Here is a 23,243-nt window from a genome sequence, read left to right on the forward strand (position 1 = left end):
AATGCGCATTTTGTTTTAAAAGTTTGGAAGTGAGCAAATAAAGTGCATTCAAAAATCAAAAAACCCCCAATGTCGCATTTTCCTCGATAATTACTATCGGCAACGCTGTCTAGTGTAAAATTTGGTGGTTAAATGTTTATTAAGTCTCTTGTTTTTCTGGGCATGTTTAAGTAAAAATAATAAAAATCATGAATAAATGAAACGTGCTGCTAATAAAACAATATGAACGAAATTCAAAGCAAGTGAATTTTATTGTGAACCAAATAAATGTCACAATTTAGAGTTATCAACTTAGTATGAAAAAATATCTACCTAGGATTTTTAAAATTTTACCAACCTAAAGCAGTAGGTGGTGGTTTTTTGATTTTTGAATGCACAATTTGTACAACTAGTTATGAAAGTCATACTTTTTTTCACGAATTTGCTGATTGATTAACGAGGGCGTAGCCCGAGTTAATCAAGCAAATAAGTGAAAAAAAGATACTTTCATAAATATAATTAGAACCGATTTTTTGCTACAATTTTTTTCAATGTACATATTTAACACAACCCCCATTTTGGGATTTTTCTTTTCAAATGTCAAATCTGACATATGCCGGAAGTCACGTGATAACTTCGTCCGTCGTATTCTTAGTTTTCAAACAAGGAGCGACTGCTGGCGTAGTAAAATTTTTGCCAAATTAATAATGAATGAAAAACTTTCCTTTACCGTGCGAACTTCTTGGTAAACATTGTACACATGAGAGTTGTTTTAGGTGTTGTAAAGAACGAATTAGAAAGGTCAGTTCATCCATAAATTGAAATCATGCAAGTTTTTCACTCGACAACGAAAAATTTAAATTGCATTTGGTCTAGATTGATCTTGTACTTTATTACACCGTACTGAGGGGTTATTTTGTGAATTTTATTTTTTATGGCAAATAAATTCACAAAGTCGGTGTTCATCTCAAACAAGATTTAAAAGTAAAATATTTTAGTTAGCTCTGCCCGGAACAAGCCAATTAAAGTTATAGAGTATTAAGTAGTTAATCAGCATGTTGTTCACAGTTCGTTAATTTTTATTTTATATGTTTTAGAAAAAAGAAAGATAAAAACAGACAGAGTGGTTCTGGGAGGTACACTGGGGGATTAAAGAATATAAATTTTGGTCAGACATTTTGAGATGCAATTTTTATTCAGAAATGAAAATAAACGGAAACAACGGAACTAATTAAATCAAAATGAAAGGAACAACAAAAGCGGAAGACATTCTTGGCCGCTTATCTAAATCGTCTACACATAATAAGTTATTTTTTTATGTTAGTGTCATATCATGACCATCTACTATGCTATTAGCATGATCATTACAAGCATAATAATATTTTACATCTAGATTGTTCTACAAAAAATCTCTAGACTGATTTCTACAGAATAAAATATACATTTTCGGAATCAGTCAGCCAAGAACTTGAGCAGGATATTTCTGACCACGTTTCAATCACGTCCTTCGTAAAAAAAAAGTATACATTTTTTTTCAGTTCGCAATTTAGAATATTACTTTTGTCCATAGTTTCCATTACGTTTTCAACTTCATACATAAAATGAATTGTTTTTACCACATTCATCACTGACGTTTTCTTCTTATTCGGAATTCAAATACGTAATGAATAATGATTTAGTCTATGTCCTTGGCTGGAACTAATCAGGCACTCGGCTTAGCCTCGTGTTTTATTTTGCACTTTTGCAGATTTTTATGAAATAACAAAAATATCAAACTTTTTGACATACAGTGCTGCCAACCCGATAGGTTATATTTTCCCTATTATGATTATTTATTAGTCAATAACAATAAAAAAAAACATTTATCGGGAAAATAATACATGTAAATGTATTTTTTTTCAGTAAATTAAAGTAACGTATGAACATTTTCATTTTAAGATAACTGTAAAAAGAGTAAATTAACCGTGTGTGCTACCGCACTCTCCCAGAAATTTACAACATCAGTCGGAAAATCGCAGCTACCTTAACCTAAATTGAAAGGTAAAGGTGTGTTTTACAGTTGGGGAAGCCGAAAAAGTTTTCATTCATCACAAAAGAGCGATTTGTTGTACTTTTTTTTTACTTAAAATCTCAAGCTTTTAAGTTACTTCTTCGTTCTTATTTTAGTCACAGAATACAATCGTGTTCATTTTTCTGCATTTAATTTAATCCACTACTCAATCATCTAATCTTAATCTACATTTTTTATGGTTTAATCAAATTTATCAAATCCTTTGTCATTAATTATCAAAAATATAAATAGTTAAGTATACCTTGGTCGCTTATGCTTTGTTCTCTACTTAAGTATGTATTTATTTCACAACCTGTAAAACAAAAATACTTTTAACATCCATAACTTCTGTAATCTCTTGGCCAAAACATCTTCTCGTATTTTTCTACGCATTTCTTCGAGTTATTTTCGTAACTCCTTCTCCTACGTAGTATTTGATATGACCATTTTTTAAAACATATAATCCCAGAAAAATACCACATTTCCCAGCTAACATATGGTCTTTTCGCGCTTTCTCTCCCTTTCTTTTACTCTCCGACGTTTAAAATTAATGGTCTGTCTATTTTTGGAAGTTCTTCAACAAGCAATCCAAACTCAGATTTTTTCGAATACTTAACAGATAAACTGCTAATGGGAACACATCTTCAGTTTTTGATTGGCTTCCAACTTCTGGTCTTGTATTTTACGTAAAGAAGATGCAAACGCATTTCTTCGAAATATTCTCATTCTACAGTAAAACTCACAATCAAAAATTACATGATTTAACTTGAATTTGTTTCTTTGATAAAAGTATGCAATTCCTTTCTTATTATCTCTAGATGTACTACTATGAGATTAAAGAAAAAAGTGAGGTTAAAAACATAATTCGCTCTAATTTAGGAAATTTTTTCCATGAATTTTCTTAATTTAAAACATTCAAGATATGAATAAAAACACACCTATCGTGATTTGTGTCTTTTCAATTTGTGGCTTCGGCAATGTGTTTTTACACAAAAACAGAGCATTTTCATCCCTCGTGGAATTATTGCCCTCGGTGCTCTCGTGCAATAAACGAAAATACGGGCTTTAATCTCTCATCCTAATGATATCCTATTTTACTGTTATATTCCTCATTATCAAGCACGTATTAACCCGCATGAACTCATTGCGTCCAAGAAACATTTTCGCTGGTCACCAGTAGGACAATAATAGCAAGAACTTCTACAAAAATAACTACTAAATCTAATAAACCAATCAAAAGCTCTACAAACCTACGCGATTTTACCACTTTTTTTTCCTTTTAAATAATAAACAAATGGGTACTAGAATAATTTACAGATTAAAAATATTGAGTTTCTTTAAATCAGATTTTTTTTATTTTCTTATCAGGTATGTAGAAATTATACTTTGTGAATTTTATTCTGAAGAAATGCAAATTTCTTAAGTAAAACAACCTTCACTGAAAAATGCAAATTTTATTTGTTTAAGACTGCCAAAAAGACAATGTCCAGAAGTATCGCTGTAAAATTTCAGTTGGGCCAAATTCGAAAATTCGAAACCCAAACGAGACGCACTGATGAAGCTTAACAATTAAAAAAGATCGTATAAAGATTGTAATAAATACCAATCACATATCATGCGGGTTAAAAAAAAATAAACCCTTAACAGTAGATGTGAAGGAACTGATAACATTTTAGTCTTTTACGATTATGACCCTCAAGATATGTGAACGTAATAAATTCCTCCATTATCGGCGGTACCAATTACAAATTACTTAAACATTCAAAACAACACTGAACCCGATAGCAAGTCAGGTCATTCAACACTGGAAGCTTTTACAGAATTAAAAAAAAAATTGGGAGCATCCCAAAAGAAATCTGTCCCAAATACAAAAATATTTTGTACAATTTTTTACCAAAAAAAAAAAAATATATATCTACGGGGTGTATCTAAAATGCGTGTGTTCATTTTAAGACGTAGCAGAGCTTGTTACATGAAATCTTTTTCAGTAAGAATTTTTTGAGAAAAAGCGTTACAAATTGATTTAAAATTTGGAATAAATTAGTCATCAAAATGTATACCCGCCTACTACCCATAATGGGTAAAAATTGGGGGCAAAAAATTTTGGCAACTTTTGCGAATTTTGCAAAATGTTATAGAGAAAAGTTTCATACATTGGCGAGTTCTTCCACTTGTTAAAATTAGCACAAGTATTTGAGATTCACCCTGTATAAAAAATGACGACAAAATACAGTTGTTGGCAAGAACACGACATTTTATGGTGGATTTGTGGTTTGTTTCAGGTTTCTCCCGTTGACAAACTGTTTGAAAAGTCCGGAAACCGAATTCCCCGGAAAACATGACGGCTCCTGAATGTGCAAATAACCCACAAAAAAAAATCCATTTCTTGGCTGATCGACCTCGCAGGAAGCGAACACCTCCTCGGGCACCGTACCCTCCGGAACAACCTCATCCCCGGTCATTTCCTCCACGGTCCAATTATCAGCGATAATCCCCGACAAACAACAATACATGTTGTGTACTTCGCGCTCCACTTCTTCGAGATAATGGCATTTCGCACTTGCGTTCGGCGGCGCCGGAGGATGCAACCGGGTTGTTCCTTCGCATACTTAGGAGGACGTACTTTTTCCGTAACGTCCGATACATGAACAACGATAAATGCAGATGTAATTTCACCTGCACGGCGGCGTGACGCTAGCCACATCCGGAGCTCCCCGAACCTAATAAATATTTATGTTCGGCGAGAGGAAGCACGGACGTGAAACAAATCCGAAACGTTCGAGGGGGCACCGAAAATAATGGACGACCGAAGTTTAAAAAAAAAAAATCGAGCCGCCCGAGCAGGGACTTGAACCCTGGACCCTTGGATTAAAAGTCCAATGCTCTACCGACTGAGCTACCCGGGCTCTGGCATCCAGGCCGCGCCGACTCACAGATACGCAACGCGGACGTTATCTCCGGCTAAAAATAGGAAGAATCACGATTGGCCTAGATATCATGAGAAACTTATCTCATTAGAAAACCGATTTTGGTCAGAAGAGGGTGTGATGTGATCGATTGCGGTCGCGCTATCGCCGACCCTGATGGGGAGAAATTCGAAACACGACAAAAATGCAACGGAATCGATACGTATCGATTTTAAAATGAAAGCGGTCAGATTAACACGACTGCTTCATTTTTGGCGGTTTTATAGCGCTACTTATCGACTAATAAAATTATCGGTGTCGTAGTACCGTTTTCGCAAATTAAAAATGTATTGCAGCTGGTCTACACAGATGTCGAATGTGTCTTAAAAGGGTAAGAACATTGACATATGGCGCTCTGCGAATATACTGCAATTTGAGGTTATGACAAGTCAATATCGGCGAAATGTGAAATGTTTTATTAACAGGCGAATTAAAAATGCCGAAGTATTGTTATTTTAATAAGAATGATTTGTTTATTTACTTGTTGATTTGCGTACGACAGTAATAAACAAATCACATAAGTAATATGTAAGTATATGTATGTAATTACATACCTGATAAACTTCTTATTCGACGTAAAAGCATGTTATTATATTAAATATAAATAATTTATTAAACATAAATAATCAATTACTTCTACTTGGTTACGCTGGAAATGAAGTAATTTTAAATGAGATTTTTATATTTATTACAAATTATGTTAATTCAGAACTGTTTTGCAATGACCAAACAAAAATTTTGCAATTAAAATACAAAGTACAATGAGATTTTTAATTCTAAAAATTTCAAGATGACGAGCTTATCTTCGACAATATTTTTTCCGAAATGTTTAATTGTGAGCGCGCTTATTCATTTCGAAACGCCCGAAATCGCGAAGATGCTGCACAACGTTTACAAAGGTTCTTGCATTGAGAAGTATCCTTTGAGGATAAGATTGGGGTTCTGATCAAAGTACCTTAATTTTGAATTAAATGGCAACAAAAAAGTCTACTATGATTTTTTTTTTGGCCCATTTTTTCGTAAAATTCAATGGATCCCAAACTTTTTTGAAAAACTTTTAGCCTCTTTTTCTCAAAAAATATCAACATTTCTATAAGGCATTATTGGCTCAATCGTTACCTTTTGTGGAGTTCTACCACCGGTTAAAATATCTGCACAAATTTCAAAGCCACCCTGTATTGTTACCGTCTTATGGCTACAACAAAAACAAACCAAATCGAATTCTAAAATTATATTTTCATTGGTCCGTTTCACATATCAAAAAAAATCAAAAAAGTAACAAGTTTTTATCGAAAGACAAAAAAGTTGTGGTTAAATGTTGGGAAAAAATTCCTTGTGATTAGCCACCACACCAAGCAAAATTAAATAACGAAGAATAGGAAATATTGAAGTTAGATATCAGATCCAAATTGTAACTAATTATGGACAAAAAGAGTCTTCGGTCCAGTCTAAGTAATTTTAAATTTGTTCAAAAGATGGAATCATTTCCGCTGTCACTCTGTATATTCAAAATGTCTCGCATTTGGCAAAACTTATGTCAGAAAAGTCTAATAATAAAGATAAGGTGAAGTATGTATTTACAAATTTGTTAAAAAAAACGTTTTTTGCTTGTGTTAAAAGCAGTGCGAAATATTGGAAAAATTTTGTGACGGCTCCCATTGTTAAAAAAAATGTTCAACAAAAACAAATGGAATCAGTAATCCGCAATCCGTACAACCGACTCTTCAACGCCAACTTTGAGGATAAATTTAAATAAACGCACGATACCTACATTAAAATTAAAGTGTTCATACATTAATTTAATATCAAAAAACCCATTTACATGTATTATTTTTCCGATAAATGTATTTCTTTAATTTTTACTGACCGATAAATAATCATAATCAAATAGGGAAAATACAAATATCGGGTTGGCAGCTCCGTATGTCAAAAAGTTTAACGTTTGTTATTTCGGAAAAATCTGCAAAAATGCAAAATAAAACAATCGGTCAGCCGAAAAGTCTAGTACAAATGTCGTACGGTAGGTATTTTCCAGCGCGAAAACCAGGTTTCAGGCTCGAGGCGAAGCCGAGGGCCTGATTAGTTTGAGCGTACCCTAATGTAAATAACTATTACAAAATTTGTCAGGAAGGTCTAGTAATAAATATTGGGACATTTTTGTGACGGCTTCAATATTTTACACAATTTTTAGTTTGAAATTTTCAACAGTTACAACTTTTCGAAGAATTTACACCTGAAGGTCTGTAGCCCCTACAATTTTTTTGCAAATTTTGAAAATTCAATAACCCCAAAATGAGTTATTTATTTTGAACCGTGGCTGTGAATTCCAAAATTATATCTTGTGTTAAAAAATTAAAAAAAAAAACAATGTGTTGCAAAGATAGAAAGTTGAGGTTTGATATTTACAAACAAAGGACAATGTTTTTCGCTAATGTAAGTCTGTTTCCTCTTTCTATGATTACTATTAAAATATTTATTTATTTATTATACAGGGTGTCTCAGCTAAGACTTTCGAGCCTAATATCTCGGTTATTTGCCAACGGATTTTTATGAAATTTAAAATGCAGATATTTTAGACCGTGAAGGTTCAATTGGTAATAATAAAATTACCTCAAGTTAAAAAATGTTATTTTAACACATGTTTTCTTTATCGAAAATTATGGGATTATTGGATTCTTAAACATTAAAAAATAGGGGTCAATACAAACAACTAAATAAATCACTTGTCTGATTCAAAGAAAAGATTAGATTTTGTCGTTAAAAATTTAATGTAAAATTTGAAGATATTTGAGCAGTTACCTTTTGAAACAATTGATGATTAATTGCCAAGCAACATTTTGTACACCCTTTAAAGTCTGTCAAAATTGGGCGCGATTTATTAGAAACGTCAAATTGTGAAAATTTATTGAAAATACTCTAAAAATAGACTACATCGGCAGAAATTACAACATTGTTGAAAAAGGAACTTCAACGACACAGTTTGTTTTCTCGTGGAACACTATCCAAATGTAGGCTTTACAAAATTTAAGGTTAAGAGACTCGTCAATTTATTTGAAGACACAGGAACAGTGAACTAAATTACCTTGCTAAAATATCCGGATCGTGTTTTAGTCCTTTATGGAAGAATTAAAGCATCCAGTATAATAAATTACGTCCAAATGTTGTCTTTAACTTTGTTAGTGTTTGTAAGGTTAGCAAGATAAACGTCAAATATGTCACCTGCGCTTCTGCGAAAAGGGATGACCAAAATTCTGCAAAATTGCGCGTTTGTTTCATACGCGTCTACGTTTTTGCATTTGCAGCCACGTTTAACAGAGTTTTTTGCTTTTTTCTTGCAAACCAGACGTCTTTCAAGGACGAGTTTTATCCTTACAGCATTTTTTATTGACGATCAATTTTTTATGTAAATCTTAATTGATTCAACATTTTAAAAAGGCATGTTTTTAAGGCTTAGGTGATTGCATTAATGGGATTTTATTCTTCACCGTCTAAAATATCTGCATTTTAAATTTCACAAAAATCCGCTGGAAAATAACTGAGTTATTAGGCTCGAAAGTCTTAGCTGAGACACCCTGTAGTGAGCCCGGTTTGCTCAACTGAATTTTCGCAAAATTTGTTAATAAGACTTGTCCTAGTTTTTCTGTCCGCGACTGTACTCAAAAGGTTTGGCAACCGCAATATTTTCGAAGATTTTAAATTGGACATTCTGAAAAGCGAATCTTGCAAAACTGACAATGTCACGAAAATCTAATACATAATAATAAAACATCGTGGAGAAATCTCGGAAATATCTCAAACAAAGCACGAAATAATTCTTCCTTCTATTAAAAGCAGTTAAAACATCTGAAAATTTTTGTGGCGACTTCGACCGTCCAATTTCCAAACGAAAACGTTCCCGAACCGTCTACACTATCAGCTTGTGAGATCTATGACGAAGTGAAAGTAGAAGAAAAATAAACGGCGAGATCCACCCTATTCTTGCTCGACTTGGCACCGATTCAGATCAAAATAGCCAAGCAATAAACGTGATATTTCAATTCCGTAAAAATTCGACGTTAGCACCGGAGTTAGTACTTCTATAATTAGTACGCGTCACGTTGCACTTTACTAGGCTCTTTTTCCACCAAATGACGTATTTTAAGCACACTACTGGCGCCTATTCGCTAAATGCAAAATTAAGAGCCCCGACGACAAAAACCTCCACCGCAAGAGGAGGAGGACGCTCCAAAACGGAACATCCGTCCGTGTTTCTCCACGACAGTTGTCACGTGACAACGACAACCGCCCGCTAGATCTACTCCGATCCAGTTCTCTCTTTCGGAGGAAGAGCCTTGACCAAGTGTCAAAATCAACATCTCAAGATCGGTAACTTTTTCTTTCGTCATTGATTGGCAAAACTTTCATACACGAAGTGTTGTGCGTACACCAAAAACTCCAATCTGGAATGATTCACCGCGTTGTGGTGATCGATGGCCTCGCCCAGCACGTCCGCTGGGGGTGGGGGGGAGATTCTTATCAGACCTTTTGGAAAAAAAATTTAATTCGCACCATCCGTCGCTCCTGCATCCTGACAGTTGCCAAATGAATGAGTCACTTGTTTGTGTGATCATGCACGGATTAATAAAAAACGAGCGCACATCTGTTCTTCGCCGCATTAAATGCCTCATTAAATGTCATCGTCGCGGATGTCTAATTGTCTATTTTTGGGGTGGCGACCAAGTTCAAGACTGTTGTTGCGAGCGAGATGGTTTTCTGCCAGGACGATTGTTGGAGTCCAGACGGTTTTTGCGCGAAGATGGGTGGACCCAGGCACCTTCCTTGAGGTGCGCCCTGAACGATTCCGCGAGATCTGATGCGAATTTTGGCGCCGTCTCCAACAAAACTTAAATCTACCAACGTTCAAGACAAACAGTAAAATGTCAATGCAAAAGTCATAAACCTACTCGGTTGGTTTAACAGGAAGACATTTCATTCTTTCCAAATTTATTGCACTTTCAAGGATCCTATTGCAGGACACTATTACCATAACAAAAATGAAGTTTGGTCAAATTTTACATAAACTGTCATTTTCTGAGTCATCACGATGCAGAAATATCAAAATTTGTAAAATTTAACTTTCTGATTTTAAACCTTGCCAACAAACACTCCATATATTGATTTTGGTCACGTTTTGACCTAAAGTAAAACAACTCGAGGAGAATGATCTCTCACGACTGATGATGAAGAAAATCTACTGTACTAGGTGTGGGAGCGTGCAGTATCTTGTTGAGGTGTAAAGAGTGATTCACATTTGTTGTAACACTTGCTCGGCAAAGGAACAAAAAATAAGAAGTATCAAACAGAATAAATAAAGAAAAAAACAAATATTGGAAGAAAGTGAGAAACGGTAAGCGGAAATTCTTCGGCGCACCTTTCTCCGCAGTCCTAAAAATGTCTCTACTCAGTGTCAGATCTCACTTCATCCGTCATATCTGCATGACTGCTTTTTGAATTTGTTTTTTTCCGAACAATACATACAATAAAATTACGTAAAAACTTTCGATTGGGAACCATTCCACTTCATTACGAATTCTATACTAGACGGTTTTTTCGCTTTTCTTTCACCGACCACCGAACCCAATTCTCTACTTTTACTTGCGGTTTGCCAATTCGCCATTATCACGATTATTTAACAATTACGAGGCGGCCATCACAGGTGTGCCACAGGGAGGACACAATCACTTCCAGGCGAGCCCAATTAGATTTTTTCTTGAAAGTGGTTCAAATTTTTTCATCGGTTTAGCGACGATAAGGATTCAGTAAGAATTGTGGCTGCGAGAAAGGATAATTAAGAGTTTGTTGACCTTTCCTCCCAGATCGGAGGTATCAAATTTACGTAATTGTGACAAGTGTGCACAGTTCGGTCCTTTTTTGAAATAATTTTTTGTTTTTGGATGTTGTAGATCAACCTGTCAGCGAAACACGATGGGAGTCTATTGCAAAAAAAAAAAACTTTCAAAGCGGCTTATTTCGGCACTGATGACACAGAAATGACATCATCTTAGTTTCTTTATCTAGGACACAGCGGGATTAATAGATGACATTAAATAATTTGTAAGTAAATTATGTAGAAGCGTTATAAAATACCAGTAATTAAATTAACGATCCGTTTGAAAGTGAAAATTATTACGTGTCCGTCGTTTATTATTGTCAATAGAGCGGACAGGTGTAATATCTTGAATTACATTGTTTATTATAATATTTAAGTAATAAAATATTGACATTTAAAAACGCTGTTTACAGAATATATAAGTTAAAAGTGTGAAAACAGTTTTTTGTTCGACACCTCCCATAACTACCAGTGATTGAATGTTTCTCTTTCGTTCACTTCAACTTCGCTCACTGGTTTTCATTCACTCGTAAATATTTCCAATTCTTCCTGATAACGTAATTTTGATTTTTTAGGTAACATCAGGAACATATAACTTTTCATCATCCATTTCCACAATTTCCACAACGTGCAGACGACCACTTTATTGACGTTACATAACTGTGTTTATTTTGTATTTTATTTTTTTCCATAGCAACAGATCCAAACAATCCAAATGTGACTCATTTTTATTTAGAAAGTTACAGACTGACTTTCTAAGGAGGTATCGAACAAAACCAAATACAGCACTCGAGAGTAAGGCCGCTTTCGTTCACTTGAAATTCGCGTGAACGAAAGTTTTTTCTTTCTCACTCTTACTGCAAACAGCTATTAAGAAATGCGGAGAGACTTTGTAACATAAAGAAAAATCGATAAATAAATAAATAAGTGTCTAGAAAAATGGATAATAACAATATAATGAGAAAAAAAATCGTGTGCTAGATTATTGCTAATTTTCACTGTTTTATTGGTAACTAAAACAATTTGACGCAATTTTTCGCGTCTCTCTTTTGAGGTTTTAGTTCTTTGACACACTTTGACAGCGATCTAAATTTTCATCACAACTAGTGATGTATAAAATTCAAAAATTTTCACAATGAGAAATATTTCAAGAGATTTCATATTAATCAGAATATTATCTGGGTACGCTGACCAAACAAGATTGCATTTTTCTGTGGTAAAAACCCAAAATGCAAAATGAAATTTAATGAACGCTTCAGCAACTTATCGACAAACATTGATTTCGTGTTGAATCGGTGGATGTGATATTAGACCAGATAACCTAAATGTTTCGCTGATAAACGTAATAAAAACAGGAAACAAATATTCTCGTAAAGCTGATTTAGTTCAACGTCCCACTTAACAAAACTCTGGCCACAGGCCAAAACTTAAACGCAAACTATTCGTAAATATTATCTTCATTTATTCTCATTTAATATTAAGATGTTTTCAATTTGCACCAAACAAAATCTGTTCGCGATTTCGTCAATGAATAGGTATTTCCGAAATCGATTTCCGCCGAAAGATGTTAAAAATATTTCACGACGTAATAATCGAGGCGAACTCACTACACCCCAATGTACTCGGTACAGATTTATTTTTACTGCGCAACTCCCTGAGCTCATATCGTGATGAAACAAAGTGCAGAACACGACTGGGAATTTTCCCTTTCTAGCAATCTCCGTTTGAAAAAAATCTATCGATTAGTTTTTGAGTCAAGTGCATTCAAACAAACAGACAAAAATTCTAAAAACTGGGAAAACCGCTTAAACGTCAAAATAACAGACAGCCACTCCAGTTTTATTTACATCTAGCGATTAATTCTTGAATTGTCGCGCCTTAAATCTTGTTATTACCATTATTCACACTTCGCACACCTTTATTTAAATCGGAGTAGCGAGACCATACCCACATCACCGCCACTCACCTTCAGCGTGACGCTCTCCCCCGACGCCTTGATCTTGTCGATGATCTCCTCCCTGGTCTTGTCCTCGACCGGCAACCCGTTCACTTCCAGCAGCTTGTCCCCGGGCAGCAACCCCGTTTCGTTGTTGTGCTGCACCATCGCCCCCGGCTCCGCGAAAATCACCGCCTTCATGGTCAACGTCCCCACGTCACCGCCCCCGTTCACCACCCTCTCCAGCACCATCGCGCGCCGCAGCGAAAACCCGAAATCGTTCCGCGGCGGCTTCTGCCGCTGGATCGTCAACGTCCTCGGCTTGGGGAGGATGAGGGGCGCGATCGACGGCAGCGGCAAGTCCAACTCGTCGAAGTTGGACGTCCGCGACCACCGATGGAAGCCTTGGGACTCGCCGACGGGACTCAGCGAGAACGGCGGCGTCGCGAACGAGGAGTTCGTCGTGTCGGTGAGGCTGTCCGCGCTGGGTGACGTCGACGTGATGACCAGCAGCTCCGACCCCAGGTTCTTGCCGTTGACGCCGTTCTGCTGATTCGGCACGTTCTGGTAGGTGAACAGCTCGTTTTGCATGGTGTTGCGGACCAAGGTGTCGTGGCCGTTGTCTTGAGTCACGCTGACTCTGGGCGTCTTGAGGATGCCGCGTTTGGGCGGCTTCGGGGGCAGCGGGGGTAGGATCTTGTTGTTTTGGGGGTTGTTCAGCGAGTTCAGGCTGGTTTCGGAGCTGTCCGACTGGGTGTAGCCTTCTTGGAGGTGGTTGATGTTCGACGGAGAACCGGGAATGGTCGAGGCAGGCGACTCTACCCTCTCCAAACTGGCCAAGAAGTCGGCAGTGTAGTCGGCGGTGATGCCAGATGGGAGTTTCTCTTTCTCTTTGCGTCGACCTCGGATCTTCAGAGAGCGACGCACCTGCAAAGAGACAATGGACATGCCAGAATTTCTATTTTTTACCACCAAGTACTTATCGCAACCAAAAACAGTGAAAGAAGAAAACATCAACTTGATAAATCGTCTATACAGGAAGCCAAAACTACTATTATTACTTATAGAAGGTCATCGACTAGAAGACTTCTTTATTTCTTTGCCAAAAGAAGGTCATTGCTGTTCTTTATCAAGCACTCAACTGTCTAATTGTGGATCGACTCGAGAGTTTTTAATTTGCTGTCAGTTATCTTCTGCTAAGACTTTCTCGTTATGGTATCCACGAAGGCTTTGGAAGTCCAAATAAAAGGAGATTCATTTCAGTTGCAATTGAAAGATTTCTTCTTGGAATGTTTATTGATGATACTTTAGTTAGAAGAACTTGCAGATTAATGGAGTGATTTTAATAACATATTTCTTCTCTTTGAGAAAAAAATTTGGTGGAGAAAGAAGAGCTGTTTGCCAAATCATTCCCCGATCAGAAGTTCATACTTTTCCGCGGACCAGCAAGTTCGCCAGATTTGACCCTCTAGAACTGTCGTAGTTTCGTCAAATGTAATTATGTACTGCGATGTTGGAATTGAAAGATTACTTCTTTGAATGTTTACTGATAATACTTTAGATGAACTTGCAGATTAATGGAGTGATTTTAAGAACATATTTTTTCCTCTTTTTGATAAAAAATGTTGATGGGGGCAGAGCAGTTTGGCAAATCATTCCCCTGTCAGAAGTTCCTACTTTTCCGCGGACCAGCAAGTTCGCCAGATTTGACTCTCTAGAACTGTCGTAGTTTCATGAAATGTAATTACTGCGATGTTGCAACTGAAAGATTTCTTCTTTGAATGTTTACGAATGATGCTTTAGATGAACTTCCAGATTAATGGAGTCATTTTAAGAATATATTTCTTTCTGTCTTTGAGAAAAAGTTTGGTGGAGGAAGAAGAGCAGTTGCCAAATCATCCCCCGATCAGAAGTTCCTACTTTTCCGCGGACCAGCAAGTTCGCCAGATTTGATCCTCTAGAACTGTCGTAGTTTCATCAAATGTAATTATGTACTGCGATGTTGCAATTGAAAGATTTCTTCTTTGAATATTTACTGATAATACTTTAGATGAACTTCGATATTAATGGAGTGATTTTAAGAACATATTTCTTCGTCTCTTTGAGAGAAAATTTTGGTGGAGGAAGACCAGTTTGCCAAATCATTTCCCTATCAGAATAAGTTCCTACTTTTCCGCGGACCAGGAAGTTCGCCAGATTTGATGCTCTAGAACTGTCGTAGTTTCGTCAAATGTAATTAATGCGATGTTGCAATTGAAAGATTTCTTCTTTGAATGTTTACTGATGATACTTTAGATGAATTTCCAGATTAATGGAGTGATTTTAAGAACATTGTTCTTCCTCTCTTTGAGAAAAAAAGTTGGTGGAGGAAGAAGAGCTATTTGCCAAATCATTCCCCGATCAGAAGTTCCTACTTTTTCGCGGACCAGCAAGTTCGCCAGATTTGATCCTCCCTCTAGAACTTTCGTAGTTGCGTCAAGTGTAATTACTGCGACACTCCAATATTTTAATATTCATTTTAAACAACACTATAAAAAGAGAAACTGGCATTGGGATTTTTAAGAAAATAAGCGACCAGGACCCAGAATAGAACTTTCTGATGCGGTACAATGCAGCATTGTTCTTCACCAACTAAAGAAACTTGCGGATCAAAGTATTCTAAGCAAATCTTCCTCTCTTTTAAATATTCTTTTCTTTATATGCTTTTCTTCGACATTACAAGATGAAAAAGTCTTTATTTAAGACTCGTGCCAAGATTTGCTACAGATGCTAGCTTCCTTGTTAATGCTGCAACAACTTGCACTACTTTATCTCCTATTCAACTTCTTTCCTTTCAAGCATTTCATTTGTTAAAACGCAGTACTACATTCAAATCAACAGCTTGCTTTGCTTTTTCCTTTAAATTGGTTTGATATTCGTAAACGTGTTTACTTTATAGGATAGGAAGACACCACAGACTGGAAAGCGACAGGTTTGTACAAGTCCTTTCTGGAAGCTTTATTTCTTTGACAAACTGTACTTAGTCTAAGTGGTCAAAATTGTTAATTAAAGTGGAAATCTTACAACAAGATTAATCTTTTGTAGACTGTCTTTAATACAAATATCTCCAGGCGTATTATCTCTGCATTCCATCCACCAGCATTGTTGTATCGTCTGTCCAGTGAACCCAAAGAACAATAACGGACCTAAAGTGGAGCCTTGCGGTACCCCTACCAACATCCCTTTGTCCTTGGATGTTATTCTCCAACTTTCCTGACTCATCCAAAATTATTCCGTACTAGCAGTTCCGCAACCACGAAGCTGGTTTTTATGCAAATTTTGGATTTTTATTCGAATTTTGTCGCAGAAATATTTCTAATCATCTTGGAAATTTCGCCGAGTCGCAATTAAAATCGTGTCAACATTCCAAAACGACAAAAATAACCTGACCCGGTTGAACATTTTACCTTGAATCTCAAACGATTTCAAAAATTTGCCCAAAATCGTACCTTCGGAGGCACTCGACGCTCGAAACAATCTGATATCACAGGAATTATCAGGTCCACGTGTTTATTTAAAAATATAACCAAATCCAAACATCACTCCATGTTTATATTTACAATTTTTATTTTTATGACCTCAAAAATGGTACTCCTAAAGAATTTGTAAACATTGTGTCATCACGTTTTATTTTTAATCGAGCAAAAAGTTTCTTCAATTTACCAATTTACAAATGACAAATTTCTTCGGTGCAGTTTGTACCTCGAAGAAAACATTCCAGTTTTCTGGCACCAACAAGTACCTCCAGAGATAACTCTTCTTCACGTTTTTCTTCAACCTTTTTCGATTATTTCGCAACGTTTTGTGGTGTTTTACTATTCTACCATCAATGACTAATGCAACTTGTTATGAAAATATCATCGACTTATTTGCATAATGACTCTTCGTATGACATCACCAAAACACACAAGGAATTGCCAAATCTATTGTAGAATTCCTTGTAGCAATCCTCGAGTGTCAAGAAAAAAATCCCAAACAAATAAATTCCTTGTGATTTTTCCTTCGACATCCTTTGAAATGGTGTGGCAGCGTAAGCTGCATTCTTAATTAAAATTCATCTCTGGATTAATTGTACATTGTAAAGGCGCAACACTCGCGTGTGAATTTCATTCTTTCGGTCACGGCTCCGTTTTTCTCGCAACAGATCAGTACAGAGAAAGTGTCGTTAAAACCTTTTCAGCACACTTTACGTTCGTTATCGGTTCACAAACACTTCACCGATAAAATGTATCGCGTATTTATCGAACTTGTTAGTTTAACGCATCGTGTTTGCTCACAATAAAATACGATTACACTCTGATAGATCGAGAAATGCATCGATGAGTCTTAATAAATGTCCTAGAGGTGAAGTTTTTGCGATGCGAAAAATTCACACTTGTCATTCACTCCAATAATGCTTTTATTGCATTTATGGACGTAAATGCAATTAGGTGCGGTGATAAAAGTCTCTAATTATTGCAATGACGACAGTTTGCAATGGTTCTGCGTCGATCAGGTGTGAAATAGCTCAATGAAGGAACTTGGCCGGTCGCGGAGGGCACCCCGACGCACACCACTGACCACAAAAAAAAATAAAAATAATACCTCGTCTAGCCTTAGCAGTTCCTCAGCTGACATGCTGGCACGTTCCCGTTTTTGTTTCTCCTTCCGGTCCTTCTTGTCGCGCTTCCGTTTCTCTTTCTCGTCCTTATCCGAGGTCACGCCGGTCCCAGCCTTCTTGATAAAGTTGAACATCGTCGCCGCCTTATCTGGAAGCAAACAGGATGACGGAGGTGAAGAGTATGATTTGCTCTGGAGAGCGAAACGGGAAAACGCGAAACTTCGATTGAGTAATGAGCCGAACGTTTCGACGCCCCCCCGGATCAGATAAGAAGCAAGTGCAACGACTCCGTTTTCGATGGGAGGAAAACCGTGAAAGGGGGAAATTCGGTCGGGGGACCGTAAACTTTATACATCCGTGTTTTAATTGCGCCGTTAAGTAATGTTTTGTGGGGAGATAAAGTGAACCAGTTGGAAAAGCGCAATGGCGCGACGAGTAGTACAAGCATGGCTTGTCGGATTCGGTTTTTACAGTTGCAGTAAATGTGCAGTTGATAGTTTGGACGGCGACAAACAGAGAAAATTAAATGTAAGAGTTGAGGAGAGGAAAGAATTGTTTCCTGGTGGTGGATAAAAGCGTTGGCAAAATTTTTACCCTTGATCTAATTCTTGCTTTTTGCTGACCAAAAGGCAATAAAATTTTTGTACGAGTAGATCATGTAACTAGGAAGCTTCCAGTTTGATTTGCTTTAAACAAGAGAAACACGGCATCTTGTTGTCAACTGTTTGGTTGATTTTTCACCAAAGTCCAAAAGAAGAATCAAGAGCGCATAGATGCTGCTGGTGAAGGTTCTTCTCTTTCGTAACAGAATTGACAGAATTCAAAACAAGTTGAAGCAAGTGAAGTTTCCTTCTTCTTACTGTCTCTACCCGAAGAACTTTCAAAAGAGAAAGCAATCATCTTTGTATTTTTCCCATATTTTTTCTAGTTTCTGCAAATTGTCCTTTCTTCCTTCAATCTCCTTTCTTATTCTTATTACTTTTTCTCCGGATTGTCACTACCTCAAAAACATTCAAAAGTGAAAGCATTCATCTTTCTATTTTTCCCATTCATGTTCCTCATCCTTTCTAGTTTCTACTAATTCTTTTTTCCTTCAATCTTCTTTGTGTTTTTCATTTTTCTCCCTTCAATTTCCCTCTTTCTGTTTTTTAAATTCATTTTTCCCATGTTATCACTAGCCGAGACCTTGCAAAGGTGAGAAAGGATAAATATTCGGCTCCTTCGATATTCAATTTGGTTCCCTTACATCAAACCGCCAGCATTAAGCTTCATTGAGTCACAGTACTTGTTGGTGGCACAAATACTGATCGCCATTTCAATTAAATTTCATCCAAATCTTTCCTTTCTCTATTACAAAAGCACTACAGTAGAGCTTTCCTTTCTAAAAGAATTCTGATTGGCTCATCATGAATAAGAGTAAATTTTAGAATTGCTGTCAAGCTGATGAGCACTTTCCAAAACGAAACAGTATAGTTAAAATCAAAAACAAGGCTTTTGTACTTCTTGCTTTTGATCTACGTTGCAAAATAGAACATCTTGATTACGATATGTACGTAATGATTAAGACCTTAAAGATTCTAATCTAATCTGCACTGCCACACCTTTTGACATTGAGAAAAGGGTAAGTAAAAAAATTTAATAAAATCGGAACACTCAAATACTGTTCTCATCAAATGATGTCTTCTTCGAATTGGCCACTTTGGGAAGGAGTCCATTGAACCCAACCCATCGAAAAACAGGAAGAAAAAACTATGGGAAGATAGGTTTTCAAGAATCAGGATTATAACAGGAAAATATCCTCTTTCAAGAAAGTTTAGAAAGAACAATGAATGAGGGACGACTCGTCATCCCTCAATAAAAACCAAGAGAAAAAACTACATATGTATTTGTAAAATTGAAATCTACTGAAATTCCAAATTTTTTCCCGTCATCTATTTCTTTTTCATTCTCCTGAAATTCCACTTCTTCCTCTTTCTACCCTTCAATTTTACATCCTATGTTCAAAAGAGTGCGCAAGAAATTAAGGGTTCTGCTCTTTCGACAGTCAGCCTGTTTGTTCTTCAACAATTTCAACAGCAGCTTGTTTCAACTGTTGCAGTTGAATCGCTTGCGCTTGTGCAAAATCCTTCCTTCAATCTCTTCTAAAAGTTCTGCGGCAGAGTTTCCGCTTCCGTCTCAATATTTTATCTTGGCTAAATATTGACCGCTGTATTTGGACAAATATTGCAGATTTCGAATCATTTTTTCCCCTTTCGCAATTATACTTTCACCTTCGGATCTTTCTCTTTACTCCCTAGTGCTTAGTCAATTGTCAAGGCCAATTCTGTGAATTCTGTCAATCTGTCTAGTTTCAATCAAAATATGTCTTCATTTAGACTGTACTCTCATTTAAAGCAAAAAAGAGACTTCTACCTTGAATCAGAGAAACAGTTTTGAAACCTAGAATAGCTTGAACAATTGTGCAAAATCCTCCATAATTCTCAGAAATTCTAAATTATTCACGAAAGGTGAAGAGTATTCCGATCCAAGTTAAAAATACATTTTCTTCAGTGAATCAGGTCTTCCAATAGTAACTTATAGGATGCTGACTTGAAGGTTAAAATCAGAAACAGAAATTATTGTTCTAACCAACAATGTTCTTTAGTTTCTTTGCAAATTAAATCGTGACTACTTTCGACAAGATGGTACAACCACACACTACATCTACAAATACCACGACCTGCAGATCTACGCATCTAACACCACTTGATCTTGTCCGGTGTGCTAAAAATGACAATAATGACAATCAAAATCTACAAAACTGGCACGAAATGCGTAATTGATTTGATAAGATCAAATTGAAAGTGCGGTTTGCCACTTGAAAAACAAAATAGACTTGGTGAAACATGCGAGCAAAAATTCTGACGATATTCAGTATTTCATCATTTTTTCAAATCAACCAAGAGAAATTAAGGTTTTTATTTACAAAAATCGCCTCTATCTGGTTTATCTATATTTATTTTATGATTGGCGACAACTGAACACACGAAAAGAGCACGTACAACAATCAAGAGAGCTGTACTTTTACCAGTTGTTGCGTAATTTTCCAAACATTTTATTTTCTGCTCCTATCAGTTAAGTTTCTTCGAAAAAGCTTCGCCAGTAAGATAATAATATTATTCAATGAAAGGATGATGATGCCTATTAGTTGTGAGGATGATTGTGTGCCACGAGGCGCAGGCGAGTGGCGTAGTTCATCCGAGCGAGTAACAGTCATTATCCGCGAATAGAATACTAGACTTTTTCTACGACTATGAAGAGAAATTGATAAATAAGTTTCATTATTAGACAAACTGAAACTGACGTTTTAGTGAATCCTGTTATCCAATGAAAAACACTTTAATAATATGTAACTGTGGTATCCAATAGGAGTAGAAAAACTACTTTTTCTTCTGGATCTCCCCTTATTCTTCTTAGTTTCTTCACATCAGTATTTTTATGTATTCTTCTCTTAATTTTCCTTTCTTTATCTTATCACAAACCAAACAATAATCTGTTTGGGGAACTGAGACCTCCTATCTACATGCTCTTAAGTTTATCTTGATTTTCTTACTCCGAAACTTTCTTATGACTGTTTCTTATCATAATAACATTCACTTTTTGTTTGTCTATATTATCTATTTACTCAATTAAATAAAACAAATACTGCAAATCGTGATTTACCAGAATGAAGCCCCACCACACACGGCACCTGCACGCCACCGTTAACCGACTTTTTCTCACAAAACCTTATAGAAAAATGTTAAGCCACAAGGACGAAGCAGTCGAAAAATCGTGTGGTTTATTTAACGAAATCTGCTCGTCTGTTTACTTTTTATTCCTTTGATGTGTCGTTGGTTTCTTTAAAATAGTGGGTCGAAACCGTTCAGTTTCCTTTTTACGGCGAATCACGATTCGTAAAAATAAACTGTTCACGAAGGTCAAAAAACGTGGTGAATGGACCGAAATAACATTGAGTTATAATTACGGCGAGTAATGATAGTGTGCCAGTAATGCTCAGGATACGACACCCGATGAGTAGCAAATTGGCGTTACGTCATTCGTGTCGTTTGCATTCGCAACGTAAAATTGAAATTATGATGCAAATTAATGGAAGGTCGTCGTATGGTATAAACACAAACGGTGGAAAAAATTCAATACCTGAATGGATAATTGATCGATAATCGCCACTGCAAATACGAGCGTATTGTCGGCAAGAAATGAGCTCAACTTTATTTTTAAAAATAAAATAATGAATCAGATTTTGACAAGATTTACAAGTGCTTGGGTAAATAATTACCGAAGGATCGTCAGTGTCCTGTGACGCACGTGATGAAAAAAACAAAACGTTTTTGCCACAAGTTTAAACTAAAATTGTTATTGGAAGCTTCCACAACTCATTAGCGTCCGTTTATTAAACAGTAGCGAAAATAACGAATAAAAAATGAAATCGTGAACACATTTTCGCACAAGTGTGAGACACAATATCTTTTTTTCAAGTTTGTTGTCATGAACGAATTTCTTTACTATTAGCATTAATTTACATAATTCATAAACGAAAAAGTTCACATCATTTAAATTCTAGACATTTTAATAGTATTTAAGAACGTAAACAAGGAACCGTACTATGCCCAATGTGACTTTTTAAGAATGAAATTTAACGATGTTCGTCAAAAGCTAGGAATTGAAACACGTTTTTTCCCGAATATGATAGTTACTTACGCAACAAGTGGGATACAGGTATTATTATCGGGCGTGTGCGAAGTTTGCACAACGAAACCGTCGTAGACCCAGTTGTGTAATCACATTTTGTTGCCTTTTAAAAAAAAAATCATTTAATTTGCCGCAAGGTGTGCAGTAAAACATTTATTATCGCACGGGGTGCGGTAATGTAAGTTACTATTTGTCTGAAATGGAGATAACAAATAAATCAAGTTTCTTTATTAATATTTTACTTTGTTGTTTAACAGGTTAATTAAAATTGTTTTATTTTTATGTTTTCAGTGGAGCAATTAAAAGAAACTGTTTATGCTTTTACATTTATTATCTATTCCGAATAAAAATGCAAACAATGAAAACAGCCCAAACCACTTTTAGATAAATTTTATCTTTTCAAAAGGTAAATTAAAAATAACAACAAACAACCGATAAACTCTGGGAACTTTATCTACACTTCAGTACTTTTTTTAATTAACTTTGCAAATATTATCACAGGGAAAATTACAAAATCATATGAGGTATAATACAATTTACTTCCTTATTGTGGATTTTTGAAATACATTTTTTACTTAACTGTTGAAAGCTTAAAGTCTTCTCTATATTAAGGCACAATGTAATATTCTTCAATTACCGACCCACTGCTTTAATTGAAAATTTTCCCAAAGTTTTCAAAACTGTTATTCACTGTCCTGACTTCATTACCACATGGTTTTACAACCAGACAAACGTTTAACAAATTTAAAAGAAAACTGGAGTCCCACAAGGTTCCACACTTGGACCGTTGTTATTAGTGATATTTCTTAATAACGTGTCGAAGAACTATTTTTTCTGATTCTGACTGTATCGCTCTGCAAGAGGATATTTAACAAAAGATCTGCTGACAATAAACCTACATAGGACTGTGTTAACTATGTACGAATGTAGGTAGGACAATCACTGTCAAGGACTAAGGTGTAATGCCTGATAAAACGCTAACCTTTAACGAACACTTACCAATGGCGAATACCTAGCAACGCATACTAAATGTATTCAAATTGTTGTTTCTCGGTCGTTCGGATATTCTTTAA

General features: G+C 36.0%; 1 protein-coding gene and 1 non-coding gene across 2 annotated transcripts in view; both read right to left on the bottom strand.

Annotated features, from left to right (window-relative positions):
* Mhcl (Myosin heavy chain-like) overlaps positions 1-23,243 on the bottom strand; it is a 99,531-nt gene that overhangs the window by 70,843 nt on the left and 5,445 nt on the right. Inside the window, exons 2-3 of the mRNA XM_069043817.1 lie at positions 17,424-17,587; positions 12,831-13,727 (exon numbers count right to left, since the gene is read on the bottom strand). Of these exons, the coding sequence (XP_068899918.1) occupies positions 12,831-13,727; positions 17,424-17,573 (1,047 nt within the window). The 5' untranslated portion in view covers positions 17,574-17,587. The remainder of the gene's footprint in view (positions 1-12,830; positions 13,728-17,423; positions 17,588-23,243) is intronic.
* TRNAK-UUU (transfer RNA lysine (anticodon UUU)) lies at positions 4,863-4,935 on the bottom strand. The gene has a single exon. It is a non-coding gene; the product is annotated as a tRNA-Lys (tRNA).

The sequence above is a fragment of the Tenebrio molitor genome, chromosome 4 (assembly GCF_963966145.1).
Source record: "Tenebrio molitor chromosome 4, icTenMoli1.1, whole genome shotgun sequence".
In the NCBI taxonomy this organism is placed as follows: Eukaryota; Metazoa; Arthropoda; class Insecta; order Coleoptera; family Tenebrionidae; genus Tenebrio; species Tenebrio molitor.